The sequence below is a fragment of the Vigna unguiculata genome, chromosome 11 (assembly GCF_004118075.2).
Source record: "Vigna unguiculata cultivar IT97K-499-35 chromosome 11, ASM411807v1, whole genome shotgun sequence".
Lineage (NCBI taxonomy): Eukaryota > Viridiplantae > Streptophyta > Magnoliopsida > Fabales > Fabaceae > Vigna > Vigna unguiculata.
In genome coordinates this window covers 12,133,495-12,149,153 of record NC_040289.1, presented here as the reverse complement: position 1 = coordinate 12,149,153, position 15,659 = coordinate 12,133,495, and the positions used below count along the sequence as shown (strand labels likewise).

At 32.9% G+C, this 15,659-nt stretch overlaps 2 protein-coding genes across 3 annotated transcripts; one reads left to right on the top strand and one right to left on the bottom strand.

Annotated features, from left to right (window-relative positions):
* The first annotated feature begins 7,820 nt into the window (after positions 1-7,820).
* On the top strand, positions 7,821-10,747 carry LOC114169585 (protein trichome birefringence-like 31). The gene is made up of 5 exons (XM_028054811.1): positions 7,821-8,272; positions 8,712-8,883; positions 9,180-9,379; positions 9,475-9,621; positions 10,240-10,747. Exons 1-5 carry the CDS (start codon positions 7,851-7,853, stop codon positions 10,592-10,594), a joined length of 1,296 nt encoding a protein of 431 aa, XP_027910612.1. The 5' UTR covers positions 7,821-7,850; the 3' UTR covers positions 10,595-10,747.
* Positions 10,748-10,839: 92 nt separating this feature from the next.
* Positions 10,840-15,353, bottom strand: LOC114169584. Of its 2 annotated transcripts, none has more exons than XM_028054809.1 (5): positions 15,199-15,353; positions 14,182-14,354; positions 12,222-13,863; positions 11,476-11,621; positions 10,840-11,183 (listed from the first exon to the last, which is right to left on the bottom strand). In XM_028054809.1, exons 2-5 carry the CDS (start codon positions 14,272-14,274, stop codon positions 10,983-10,985), a joined length of 2,082 nt encoding a protein of 693 aa, XP_027910610.1. In that variant the 5' UTR covers positions 14,275-14,354; positions 15,199-15,353; the 3' UTR covers positions 10,840-10,982. The 2 variants fall into 2 exon arrangements, with proteins under 2 accessions (XP_027910610.1, XP_027910611.1); XM_028054810.1 differs by having other exon boundaries at positions 14,182-14,289.
* Positions 15,354-15,659: the final 306 nt, after the last annotated feature.

Below are 15,659 nucleotides of genomic sequence, written 5' to 3'. Positions count from 1 at the left end.
TAAGAATTTTTATTATTGTCCTTATAATTTTTAAATATTCTTATATCTCCTTGTAACATATTCCTTAATAAATTTCAATTAAGTATTTTTATCATTATTGTCACAATTTTTGTATTTCTTTACTTGGAATTATGGATGTATAATTATAATGTTAATAAAAAATTTAGAAAATAATGGCCCAATAGGGTTCAAAGCAATGACCTCTGAAGGTATGTATGAATGCTCTACCACTAAGCTAAAAAAGATGATTTGATAATTAATACACTGGTTTATATATATCGTCCAAACATCTGTATTGATTTTTTTAATATTTAAGTTATTTACGATGATTTTTTTAATATTTAAGTTATTTACGAAAAAATTTGTATGTAAGTTATCTACGAAAAATTTTGTAGATAATTTATTTACGAAAATCTTTGTAGATACTTTATCTACGAAAATTTTCGTGGGTAACTTATCTATGAATGTTTTTGTAAGTAACTTGAATTTTTCCTTACGACTATTTTCGTAGATATTTTTTGTAGATAAAATTATCTACGAATGCATATTTTGTAGATAAGGTTACCTACCAGCTGAATATCTACGAAATCTGCTTCGTAGGTAATTCGTAGATAACATCAAATTACCTACGAAAATTGTATATTATCTACGAATTATAGGCATAGATAATAACCATATTTCTTGTAGTGATATTACTATGCATCCTTTGCAAATTCAACTCGTTTCCAAGTTGAATCTAGTGTTGTTGTAGATCAACATCACTCAAACACTCCAAATTGAATCATGAACTCACTTCATTCGTGAATGATGGAAATCATGGTCATTAATCGGTAGAAACAAAAGGAAAACAACAAATTCATAGCACAAAAGATGTTTACAACAATTGGAATTAATAGAACGAAGGTATGGGTTACAACACAACTCCAAATAGCAAAGAATTGTGGCAGAAAAGTGCAAAAAAATGATGCAAAGAAGTGTTCCAAAACAACAATGTGTGGTGTGGTGGAGAAGAAGAAATGGTATCGGGATGGAGGAGAGGAATGGTGGTGAATGGTGTTCGTGATGTGTTCTGGTGTGTGTTTCAAATGTGAATTGGCTCCCAAGTTAACAAAATCAACACTTGTTACTGGTTGTATAGGTTTCATTCCCTACCAACTACCATAAAATGTGCCTATCTACTTTTGCAATTTCTCCTTGGAACTTCAGTGGCAGGTTTCCCAACAGTTGTGCTAGCCTACTACAGGTCACTTGTTCATGTTTAGTGGTGCTTCCACGTCCTTGACCTACTACAGTAAGTGAGTGAGTCCAACTGGCTCATAACAGCTCCAAACTCCTCATTCAAAGGTTTGTCTTCAACTTAATCTTGCATGACATTAGCTCCACATCACCTCTCATCAAAGTAGCATCTTCTCACACTCAATTCCAATCCAACATCTCCAATCTAATCCTCTGGCTATATTTTCACTAAAAGAACAAGTTAGCATTCACAAAACCAAATTATGTTATGCCTACAATGCGCCTAAAAGAGTTAAACATGCAAAGATGAGATTTAAGAGTGTTATGCATAATTGGACCATATTTCAGCCATCTCAAAGTCACAACAAGTGTATCTCAATGCCCTAAAGCTTTCCCCAAGCTTGCCACTCATTTGGAATTGAAAAGCAAAACGTCAACTATGGGTCAAACTTTGGTCAACATTTGCACCAAAAAGCCAACTCTGTCAAATATGAGCAAATTGATTAGATTAGCTTTCTCTTTATGATTTCTATAAACTCTAAGATGGGATTCTAGGTCTTCCTTATGCATTTCACTCAAAAAATCTAAGAAGACAATGTTAGTCATGCCAAACCATTTCTAAAGACTCCTAAATCTAGACCAAATTTTACTTCTAAGCCTATCTATCAAACTAAGACTTACACTATCATGCCACTATGGATTTATGAACCTGAAATGCATGCTAAACTGGACCAAACTAATAACACTTATAAGGATTACACCAAAAATGCATTAAAAGTACCTAATTAAGCTACTTTTGCAAAACTAGACTAGAAACCTAACTAATTGTTTTGTTCAGCCATAAGAAGACATGAAATAAATTCAGAATATCTGTGAAATTCTTTTCCACGATATCATTGTTGTAGGAGCAAATCATTTGTTCAGATGCTTTATTTATTTCTTTACTGACATTACCAAGACCCATTGTATCTAAATGTATTTCAACATTCAATATTCAATATAAGTAATTTTTCCTCGTAATAATCACCATCATAATAAAAATAATAATAATAATAAGACAAAGATGAAAATTAATAAAGTCAAACAATTCTTATAAAAAAAATAAGAATATAAGATAAAATTGTAAATGAAGAAAGGATTAGAAAGAGCTTGATTAAGACACACATAACACAATCCTTAGAGAGAAAACGCTTTCATTAATGCTCAATTGGTTGAAGCATCATGCTGATAACATGTTATAAGATAAAGTTAATGGCTAGGCCCAAGTCATCATCTTGTGCGTCCATAAGAGGAGCCTAGGGTTGCATTTGTTGCCTTATTCGCTCTTGCAAGTGTTTTCGTCCTTCGGCTTTATTTGCTTTGGTTTTCTTTCTTTTTGGTTATTTTTTGCAAAGTTATGCGATATGTGATCGTAGTTGTGGTACCGCTAGTTGTCATCATTGTTAGCATAAATAAGTAGAAACAAATAACATTATAGATATAGGAAGATAAAAGATCCCAAATAAACATTTTTTTTGGGAATAAATTGTTTACTTATCTCTTGGACGTTTGTCTTTGGATTGTCTTAGGTGTTTTGTCAGTTGACATTTGTCCTCATACTTATTTCCTATTGATGTTTGTCTTGAGGTGACCTTAGTGATTACTTTTTCATTAAGTTCTTCTAGCTTGTAGGCTCTAATTTGGAGGGAGTCTATAATGCAATATAGTTCTTCCTAATTGAGTGCAAGCTTTCCTTTTGTTTAAAGTCTCGAGTGTCACCGAACTTTCTCCATACTAGGTTTGTCTTTTAGAACATTATTTCTTGAACCTGAGCATTGTAAGACTAGGTTGTTATTTTCTTAGCCATTGCTTTTCTAATATGATTATCTCACCAAGTTTGATATCATGACTATCTCTTTGAGTTCATCCAATTCTATATTGTTTAGCTACTATTTTCCTGACATGAAATGGTGGCGCAAGGATGTACCTTCAAGCTTTGTCGTCATCATGGGTGAGCTTTTCTTGTACTTTAGTTTTGAAACATTGAGTTTCTATTATACTATGGTATTGGAACGTCGAGTCGCTCTTGCTCCTGTACTCGGGTATTGCCATCCCCAATTACTTTTGTACTTGGGTATTGGAATGCCAAGTTACTCTTTTACCTGGGTATTGGAACATCGAGTTGTTCTTGTACTCAAGTATTGGAACGATAATTTATTCATGTACTTTGGTGTTGGAATGTTGATTTGTTCCTTCCATAGTCTATTTTGTTGATCCCAATTTTTGGAGATCAACATTATTCCTGGCCTTTGTGGTTGTTGGAGTGATTATGCCATTCTTTACGTTTAGACTATTAGGCTCCTTTCAGAATGGTTTGTTTGAGATTTCACTACTTGGACATAGTTCGATAATTTCTTCTTGGGTTGTTCTTATTTAGAGGGATCTTTTTTTCTCTATTTTGTCAAGTTTCTGGTTCTTTTACTTAAGTGTTGTATTGTCGTGCAACCTTTTGTTTCGTTGTTGCTTCTCTTATGTGGGCTTCTTCTCGGACTTCGTGAATGAGATGTAGATCAACTTGGAGGTTACTAAGTAGACTCCTAGGAAAGAGAGGTGAGTCACCTAAACAAATTTAAGAACCTTATTTTTCCTAGCCAGAGTTTTCCTTATACTCTTTTTACAAATTTCCTCATAGAAATTCATGCTTTTGTTTTGATGAAATATCCTTAGCCATGACATCGATACTCCACCAGAAAATATCACTTGAACTCCAAAGTTTCTTCTTGTACCTTGTAAATGTTGACCTATCATCATTCTCATGCATCAAGGACTTTTTTGTCGTTGTGGTTTAGATTGATTTGTAAGTTATCATCGTTGTGAGCTTCACGAAAGCTTCATCTCCAAGTTGGAGTATTACGCTCTCAAGAGTCGAGCTATTGCATCCTTGTCGGACAACTTCAAGTCCTAGTGAAAGAGAGGAGAGATCCACCACCTTAGCCATTCGAACCATGAAAGGAAGTTGTTTTTCATCTTAGTTTTGTTGGCAAAAAGAGTATGATTTAAGTTAAAAAGATTTTGATGATGACAAGGAATCTCAAACAAATATTGGGAAGATATTTTGAAGACAAGTTAATTGATATTTAAAGTTTTCTTATAATAAGTTAATTATGTTTTGAGTAGTTTAAATTAGCTTAAAAATAGCAACCAACTCTAAATCTTTCTGGGATCCTTTTATTTTCGTAAAATTCATTTTGATAATCGATTATCACTTAGCATAATCGATTATCTTAAGTTATGTTCAATTTTTAGAAAACCCACTAGAATAATCGATTATCTCTATGGATAATCGATTATTAGCTCAAACTTTTGTTTTTAGAAAATGCACTAGAATAATCGATTATCACTTATGATAATCAATTATCCCTAGCATTTTTTAATTTGTCTTTTCAGCTTCTTGACCTAGTTTTCAAACCTCTTTAAATGGAACTCTTTTCCTCTTATCAAATCATTTTTTAGGAATTAGAGTTCAAGTGTTGTGACTGCAAAGTGTTTCTCTAAACGCTCTTAAAAATTGCTTTGAAAAGTCTAGTGTGGGTAGAGCGATAACTTTTCCTAAGTGGGTTCTTGGAAGATTGGGTGCTGCTGTTGTTACTAGAAAATTTGATCGTCCTTTGTATTATTGAGAGGAAGTGTTTTGCAATCTCTTGTGTTCTCAAGAGAAGTGTTTTCTAAACCTTTACTCTCTTAATCTGATTGTACTATGATTATTTTTTAGTGATTGAGTTAATCACTTTGTTTAAGAGATTATTATATGGACGTAGGGTCTTTTGATCTGAACTAGTATAAATATTTGTGCTGATCTTTTTTCGTATACTCTTTAAATTATATGCACATGCGTTTAAAGGAACCGAGACTTTAATTGAAACGATAAAATTTTGGGAAAAATTATTTAAAGTATTAATTTTATTAATAAAGCAATTCACCCACCCTCTTCGTTTTTGTCCATTAACAAATCATTCTGTTACACGATTCTAACAATTGGTATCAAAGCTTGCTTTGATAGTTTTTCAAAAAAATTTGAAAATGGTTGGACAAAACCAAACCTTTGCTGGGGGTGCTTCTATTAACAGACCTCCATTTTTTGTTGGAGAAATTATCCCTTTTGCATAGTGAGAATGCAATTTTTTTGGAATGTGTTGATAGGGGTATTTGGGATGACGTGATAAATGGTCGTTTCATTCCTATGATAACTATCAATGATATTCAAGAAACTAAACCCTTTGCTCAGTGGACTATAAATGGAAGTAGAAGAGACCAATAATACATGAGGACGATAAATATAATATCATATGCTTTAATCCTTGAGGAGTTTTACAAGATATATGTTTGCACTAGTGCGTGTGAAATGTCGGAGATTATTTGTGTCACTCATGAAGGAACAAATAATGTAAAATGGGCTCGGAAGAACTCCTTGATCCAAGAATATGAAATGTTTCGAATGTAGCAGGGAGAAACCATTTACGATGTATAGAAGCGATTCACACACATCGCCAACTAGACATGTGAAAGTGAGTCAACCTGACTCACATGGCATCTTAATTCAAAACTCAAAAATGTATAAGGAATCAATTACAACAATGCTTACAAATACCATAAATCATGTAGATTGATACAACATTAGTAATTACCAACTTAAGATAACCACAAAGCCCTAGTCAGATTCACATCATAATTAATTCACTACAAAGCTTTAAAGGCAGGAATTGTTACAGTGGAGTATGAAAGGCAACAAAGATGCAAGCAACGTGGTAAGAATAGATTTGAAATTTCAAATATATATATATATATATATATATATATATATATATATATTTCAACTATATTTTAAATTTATATGTCAAATAATTTTGTATACTATTATTTAAAATATAAATTCAAATAAAAAATAATATTAAAGTATGATGTAATAAATTTATTTGAAAAAATAATTATGTGAATTCGCATTCTTATTCTTATTATTAAAATATTTGTGTAATTTTAAAAGAAAGGGAATTATACTTTGATTTGTTTTATAACTTCTTTCTGTATTTGGTTCATTATCGTAAAGCCATTTATTTAAAAATTTTTTTGTTGATTCAAGAAAAAGTTGTAGCTGGATTTTCGGAATTTCAAATAAATTTAAATTTCTAATTTTAAAACAAAATTTAAATAAATTTCAATGCAAAATATAAATTTAAATAAACTTAATCTTATTTAATAAAAATATCAATTTTAATAAAAATATTAGTATAACATTTATATAAAATTTAAATTGGTTCATTTTAACAAAAAACAGGACAAAATTGAGATTAAAATAACAATACAAGGACTAAATTAAGATTAAATCAATGATGTGGTGCTAACAATGATATGTGGCATTACCACTACCACATCACATTGTCATTGTCAAGTGGCACAATGCTGATTTTACACATGGCAAAAAAATAAAAAAAAACTAAAAACTTTTTTAAAAAAATCACAAACTAACATGTGACATATATTTAATGTTGTTAGCACATTACTAATGGAAATGAAATAATTGTTACACATTTTCAAAAATAGGGACCCAATTGAGACTAAGTATGGCAACGGGTCGGGCACAGAAAGTGCCCAACCACTACCTAACCCGCAAAACAAAAATTCATTCGCTACCGATCCATTTACCCGTTGTGTGCTCGCGAATATTTAAAAAAGATATATATTTTATAAATTTTAAATTAAATTTAAATAAAATTATAAAATATAAAATATGATATAAATTAAATTAAACTTAATAAAATATAATTTTAATTTTAATTTTAATTTTTTGTTAGTAACAGGTCTCTACGGGTACGAGTAGTCGCATCTGACCAATTTATAAACAGACATTAAAATACCCACTACTCGCAGATATTAACTATCCGCCACAAATTTTATTCGTGGATATCCGCAGGCATGAATATTTTTTTTATCCCTAGTTGAAACCAATTATGATTTGAGGACTAAATTAAAATTTTTAAACAAAAAACGAGGACTAATTAAGTGTTTAAACCAATATGTTTTAGAATGCATTTCATATGTTCTAGAAAACTTATAATGAAAATTCTATTCTGAAAATTGTTTTAAAAATTTTTAAAAACTTATTCGAAAATATTTCTAGAACAAGTAATTTGAAAGTCACTTTTACACGATAAAATAGTCATTTTCAAAAGTATGGGTGTAGCTAGAAATGATGAGAGTGCAAAAAGAAAAAAAAAAGCAGCATATAATCAAGTTTTTTAAAAGGCATCTAATTAACTTAAAATCATATTTTTTTTGTTTCATATACTTTATTTTTTAATTTAATAGTTACAATGAAAGATTGCTCTAGAACAGTTAGATTATTGTAGAGTATTAGAATAGGTGAACTTGATATGTTCTGTTTTGAAAGGACGAAAGGTAAATTGTTTGATACACATATGTGACATTTGACAATGCCTAAGTGTCTTTGTAAGTATGTATGTTCCTTCAATCTTAATATTTCATCACCTAAACTTTGATCCCACCCACCGTTTGTTGAAAGGTGTCTTATAAAGTGCTTTAAACCCAAGCAAACTGCGAAATCAGACACTGGTGGGAAAATGTTAGTAACAAAAGTTAGAACAGTTTTCAATTCCTTCAACCACCCTTTATCAATGCAGTCTTTGATGGATCGCAGGATCCAATCCCTCTTCCCAATTGCGTTGTACTCAATTCTGATCTTAGGAGCTGCAAGGTTAGTGCTAGATAGCTTGAAGATGAAGCAGAGCTCTGTTTTGAGACTCTATGGCATGCCACATGGTGGAAGAAGCAGATTACCTGTTGTAGTTTTGGCAGAGGATCGATTTGAGGATAATTGCAATGTGTTTGAGGGGACTTGGGTTTGGGACAATGTGTCCTATCCTCAGTATGAAGAAGAGAGTTGCCCTTACTTGGTCAAGCAAACCACATGCCACAAGAATGGTAGACCTGATTCTTTCTACAAGAACTGGAGGTGGCAGCCTAAAGGATGCAACCTTCCAAGGTTTTGCCAATTGCCACCCTTCTCTTTATGCACATTTATCTTTTTATGTTCTGCCTTTGTTTTCTAGTTCAATGATCATTGGAAAAATCACATTTTTTTTTATTTGAGTAAATAGTTCAGTCACTAGTTGTATAACATGTTTTTAAGCGATGACATTCTAACTTTTTAACTCCCTTAAGTTTTTTGTATAAAAATATTTTATATCTCTCACATGTATAATAAATATGTTAAATTTTACTATATCTATTGTAAAAATAGTATATCTTCTCATAAGCATAAAGAAAACTATTTCATGTTTCTAGAGTAACAAAGTAAACAGTGCAGTGCATTATTGTTAAGAAAATTAGATAGGAACCCTCGTAGACCTGGAATATTTCCTTGATTTGTGACATTGGAATAGTGAGGTTTACTTAAATTGTTCTGTGTTTCTTGACTTCAGATTCAACGCTTTGAAGATGTTGCACATGTTGAGGGACAAGAGGATAATGTTCATTGGAGACTCATTACAAAGAGGCCAATTTGAGTCCATGATCTGTTTGATACAATCTGTAATTCCTGAAGGAAAGAAATCCCTCCAAAGAATCCCACCGATGAAGATCTTCAAAATTGAGGTATATCAGACATAATATTACTATACCTTACAGCATCTGAAAATTTACTTGATGAAATTGGAGCAAATCCAAAATCGTTCCTAAGAAATGTGCTAGGACACATCAATTGATAAAAATGGGAAAATCTTACCCTTGAACCCAGAAATCAAGGACTAATGATGTCAAAAGGTGTAAATTTTAGGGACCTATTATTAAGAACTAATATGTCTAACCCTTAATCATTCAAAAATGAATTTGGGGTTTTATTTTCACCAAATCCACTTTGCTAAGATGTCCTGTAGCTTTGATTTTTGTAGGAGTTCAATGCATCGATTGAGTACTATTGGGCTCCATTCATTGTGGAATCCATTTCAGATCATGCAACAAATCACACAGTGCACAAGAGAATGGTCAAGCTAGACTCAATAAATAACCATGGCAAACATTGGAAAGGAGTGGACATTCTGGTGTTCGAGAGCTATGTTTGGTGGATGCACAAACCTTTGATCAATGCTACGTGAGTGTCCAATGCTAAGTGTAGTTGAATGTTCATAGCAGAAACTTCATTATTCCTTTACTGAAAAAGTTTGAAAATTTTTTCATTTTTTTAAGATATGGATCACCACACCATGTCAAAGAATATGAAGTTACCACAGCATACAAGTTGGCTTTGGAAACATGGGCTAATTGGTTAGAATCAAACATCAAACCAATGACTCAAAAGGTGTTTTTCATGAGTATGTCTCCAACACATCTGTGGTGAGTTCTCAATCTTTTCTCTCTGTAAAAATTTGTTGAGTTTGAATCATCATTTTCTTTATTTTTCGATGATATAAATAAAGCAGAAGTTCTTGAGCACATCAGATGACATTGTTCAACAGTTCTTCTTAAGTGGTGTAAAAGATCCACCTTTTTATCAGCCGTTTTTGTTTCATGTCAGGGATATGTTTCCAGAATAGTTAAGATGAAAAAAATATTTTCGCTGTTATCTATACAAATTTGTAAAAAACAAAAACAAGTGAAAGTAATGTAATATTTTTATACTCATTTTTGTGAAAAACAAAAACATATGACATGTGTGATCCCCTTTTCACTTTTTGGCTCCAAATTTTTTCTAGAATAATTTCATGCTACTAGGAATTTAATTTTTCATTCAAAATCTACTGAAAATAATTTTTAAAACAAGTTTGTTAGAAACCAAAAGATCAAGCTCGCTTGTATCCTCAAACCCCGAGTTGTTTGGAATGCCAAAGTGAACTAATATGAATGATGTAAAATGGAAAAATAATAGCAGACATGCTTTAACTCATTCAATTCATTTTCCTTCATATGTATTTGAACAGTTCCTAAAAATGACAACTGATTTTCCATCTTCAGGAGCTGGGAATGGAAACCTGGAAGCAATGAAAACTGCTTCAATGAGTCGTACCCAATCCAAGGTCCATACTGGGGTACAGGCTCAAATCTTGAAATTATGAAGCTAATACATGATGCACTACAAGTACTGAAAATAGATGTCACCCTTTTGAATATCACCCAATTATCAGAGTACAGAAAAGATGCTCACACATCAGTTTATGGGGAGAGAAAGGGCAAGCTATTGACCAAAGAACAAAGAGCCAACCCAACAGATTTTGCTGATTGCATTCACTGGTGCCTACCTGGAGTCCCAGATGCATGGAATGAAATCCTATATGCATATCTATTAAAGGGTTATCAAAACTTCTCTTGACATGGGCAGAGAAGCCATGAAAGAAAGCACAAGCATCTCTCAAATGGGGGCACACATCTTCTTTCATACTCATCATTCAATTCCATTTTCAGAAACAAACACTTTTTGTAAAACAGATGTACATACCATTTGACTAACTATCAATATCAAGAGATAGATACCATTTACACACCAAGTAAAACATTTTTCGGGTATGCAGATTGAGAAAGAAAATAAAATAAAAGGCACTTTTAAAGCAACCAACGTGCAAAAATTATCATCACAATTTATTATTACCATTTCTTCATGGAAACCGAAACAATGTAGTTTTCAGTAAGAACTTCCACATGCCAAAAATGAAGAGCCAAAGCAATTGGTCTGTCATTATTTACATGAAGTCTAATTGTATTTAGAGCAGCTCCCACTCACTCTCTGAATCATGCTGCTCTTGGACATTCTTCGATTCCACATCCGTTCTGATGCTTAATGGTAATAAAGTTTCCAAAAAGTCTCTTCTAGGCTCAATATCACAGTCTCCATACCATATTGCTAACTGCTCATACTCCTTGGATAACCTCTTCTTTGAAGCAAATGCATCCTGGATTCTTTTCTGCATGAGCAAGAAGATCATAATATGCAATAACTTATTTCCAAAAATAAACTTTATTTCCTCTTCCTACCCTACCCATTTTCATGTAAAACATATAAAGAATCAAGGGAGATATGTCAAAGCAACTACTATATCACAAAAAAAAACATTATAACTATAGCTTTTAAAGAGTAGCAGAGTAGCAGTGGTGTTACTTGGTAAGTACTAAATTGTACTAAGGATAAAGCACAAAAAATACAATGTCTACTTAGTTTACACATTAAAACATAAGAAGAGAGGCCAAGGAAAATACCTTATATGATCGAAGCTTTCGAGTTCTACAGGCAACTGCATGCAGTTCACTATCGTCCACATTTACACAGTTTTTGTCAACCTTCGGATCATCATTCAATTGAATGACTTCCGTGCAGGATTCAAGAGAACACACCAGTGATTTATCTGAAGAAGCAAAAGTCACATTAGATAGGAGACAATACACTTAAATGAAATTAAACATGTTATCATTGATTATAAGATTCCTAAGTAAAAAATCTGTTCGTATTGTTATTTTTCTCAAGTAATATACAAGGTAAATATTTTTGTCTACTTCACTTTAATTGAATTTTACACAAAAATGAAATAATGAAAAAAAAGAAACTAATGAAAATGGTAATTATCTGTGTGGATACACTATGTACCTGGATTTGGATAAACCATAAGACTTGCAAAAACAGCAGGTTTACACACTTAGTAAGGCACAGATGGCTTTAACTGTGGATAACATAAAGCCAAAAGCCATATAGTGAAGCAAGTTATTCAGATATCTTTTATTTTATTTCATCTGGATGGAGCTCAAAATTTTGTCAATATATTATTTGACCCAATTGTTTAATATAACTATATCTCATCTGGCAAACATCTTATAGCGCTATATTGAGAACAACATGTATGCTATTCCCAAGTCTACATGAATTATCCAAAGACATTATTTCATTGATCATGAAATATACAACAGATGAAAGAAAAATTTCTCATAAATAGAAATTTGGAGATGCCAACCTTTTGATCCCATAGATTGACAGAAACCAGAGAACACGAGACCACCCTGAGGTTCCATGACTTCACGAGCTGGATGGGTGGAAGATTCACAACATACAGGCAAAACGAAACTATCTGAAGTAGCACACAGAGAAGCATCACCTGGATTTCTTTTGCAAGATTCATTTTCATAGGAACTACTGGAGCATGAAGGTTCTGTCCTTGTCATAGGCCTTTCACTCGACACTGAAACATCAGGTGAAACTTCAGCTAGTATACCATGTGTGTTCTGGTAAGCATTAGATGATTCCCTAAGCAAGGAGACATTAGTTGATTCTTTCTCATCGAGAGACTGGGAACTCAATAATTGGGATGTGGATGAATTCCGGGCATTTTTTTCAACAATCAAGCATGAATTTTGACGTGGATTCACATCTCTGTTATCCTTTGTTCTGATTGAAACTTTGTATCCACTTTCAAAAGAATCAAAACATGGTTCACTGTGTATAGGGAATTCCAGGGGTCCTTTCTCTCCAACAGACATCATGTTCAATGGTTTAGGAACAGATTCAAGAGCAACCACTTCACTGCTTGTATGGATATTTTCTTTTGTAGATACAGAAGTTCCTCTGGAGTCATCACCAACCTCTTCCTGAGAAATGTAAGAATCTTCCACCTCTAGGGAAACTGTGCAAGATTCATCACTAACTTGATTTACGTTCCTGGTATGAACACCAACTTTCTGAATATCAGCAATATCCATGGCATTAGTATCGCGCAATGCCAAACAAAAATAATTAATGGGAGTTTCCTCATCAAGACTCTGGGGACTCCACACCTTGGAGGAGGATGAATTCATAGCATTTTCATCAGCAATCAGACATGAGTTTTTCTCTGCATTCATGTATATGTTAACCTTTGTTTTGATTGAAACTTCCCATCCACTGTCAAAAGAAGAAGATTCACTGTGCATAGAGAATTCCAGGGATTCTTTCTCTCCAAGAGACATCAAGTTCATTGGTTTAGGATCAGACTCAACAGCAAACTCTTCAAAGCAGGTGTGGAAGTTTTCTCTCTCAGACTCAGAAGTTCCTCTTGAGTCAACACCAACTTCTTCCTGAGTGATGTAAGAATCTTCCAACTCCAGGGAAGCTGAGCACGATTCATCACTCTCTTGATATGCAGGGATGTTCTTGACAGGAACACCATCTTGATTATAATCAGCACTACCAATGGCAACCTCTTCAAAGCTGATGTGGAAGTTTTCTTTCTTAGACTCGGAAGTTCCTCTTGAGTCAACACCAACTTCTTCCTTGGTGATGCAAGAACCTTCCAACCCCAGGGAAACTGAACCCGATTCATGGATGTTCTTGACAGGAACACCATGTTGCTTATGGTCAGCAATATCAGTGGCATTGGAATTCATAAATGCCACATAATAATGATTGATGGGATTTTCCTCATCCCTTTCTTTATTATTATCTTTACAAACAGAATCTACTGAAAAGTCAATGTTATTTGTCTCAGCTACCAGAAGATGATCTTCATATTTTGAACTGGCCAATGAATCTAAGGGAAGTAGTTCATGTACAACTCCAGAATAAAACTTTTTCACACTATCTCCAACATTCTGGACCTGATTCTCAAGATATTTTTTAGCATCCTGAAAACAACAAATAAAGAGAAAATAACAAAGAAACTTAAAGATTGCAATTTTTCCAACCTCAAGATATGTTATACAACTACAAGAGAATGAACAAAGATCAAACCACAAGTGTAAATCTGTAATTGAATCGTTTAAGTTCTTTGACAACCAGAAGAATGAAGTTCTTTAAACTTCCCCATGGATAGCAATGCATTAATTAAATGATAAAAATAAAGTCTTTCTACTTTTGAGGTTTCAAATACGAGTTACAAAATATGGCAAAGGTGAGGAGGGAAGACAAACAAAAGGAAAAGTAGAAAAACAATGAAATAGTACCTGTCCTACAATATCATCCACCTCGTGGCACACTGCTTCAAACTTCTGGTAAATATTCCCAACCCATTTATTACTGTTAAACCTCAAATCCATCACGAACTTGTAACACTGTACCAGGACAAGAACTTTGAATCCTCAGGTTCGTGAAAATAGCATTTCAATCCTAGATGAAACTGCAACAACAACGGAAAAAGTTTTAATGCCTATCATAAAAAAAATGGAATCAATCCCATTCTTCAAATTCAGCCGCAAATCCCATGATTTGAGCAGTATGTGCGCAGTATGTGCTATAAACCCTCCCTTGAACCAAAAAATATTCCGTACATTAATAGGATAAAAAAAGCTTTATCTGAAAGGTGAAATTCCACCATCCTTTTGCTTGAAAATAAAAAATCGTTAAGACAATTAAACAGGCACCAATACAACCCTCCGTCCAAGTTTCAAATTTTCATAGATTCTTTTCTGACTTCCATATAAACAGTATTTTCATCCTACCATATAAACATTTCATATTTCCCAGAATACAACTTTGAACTCTTTGGGATTGTATTTCATATTTCCAGAATACAACTTTGAACTCATTGTGATTGTAAATTACTTCCGGATGGAATGTCAATAACAACACACAAAAACAATAACAAAAACGAGGAGAAAGAAAGGAATAAGAATAATTCATGCAATACCGAATTCTCAATATGTTCATATTATGGAACGAGCCATCAGAACAATACATACACATGCAAACAATACATGAAACATAAACCTGCATGATGCACATATTCTTATCCTGTTATAGTTATAAGACACAAAGATGATCAAAACATGTTTAGGTGAGTGCAGAGCATTCAGCGGTAGTGAGAACGCATTCGGTGGTAGTGAGAACAAAAAAAGGTATGCAAAAGATGAAAACTTTAAAGTCCTGATCAATTTTGAGGAGAAACAATCTAGGCCGGGGTGTGATCAAATAAGCATGGCCAAAATTCAATTTAAGTAAATTATAGGATAAGAAGAACATACAAAGAAACGGTGATCAGCAACCAGCAACGTCAGCAACCGGTGACCGACCAAACAATTGAGATGCAGGGTGAGAACGGATTCCGAATTTGAGGTTGAGGAGTGAAATCAGAGGGTTTTAAGAAAGAGAAACCTTCACTCAAACAGAATAAATCTGTTTGTTGTTATTATATTTTCTCCTAAACTACGGAGGACGTTTTTTCGGGTATTATTCCTCTTAATTTATTATTATTATATTTTTATTACTCTCCCTAAATTTGTTTAGAATTAAAACTAATATATTCTTTTAATACTTAATTATAATTTAAGTATCCATAAATTTGGGAATTTTTCTTTGAGTCTCCACGCTTAAATTATTTAATTGAATATGTTAACTTAACGATGTAGTGTTAAAGAGATGACATGATTGTTATGTGATTTTATTGAGTTGTCGTTACATTTACTCGTATACTATTTTAAAATTT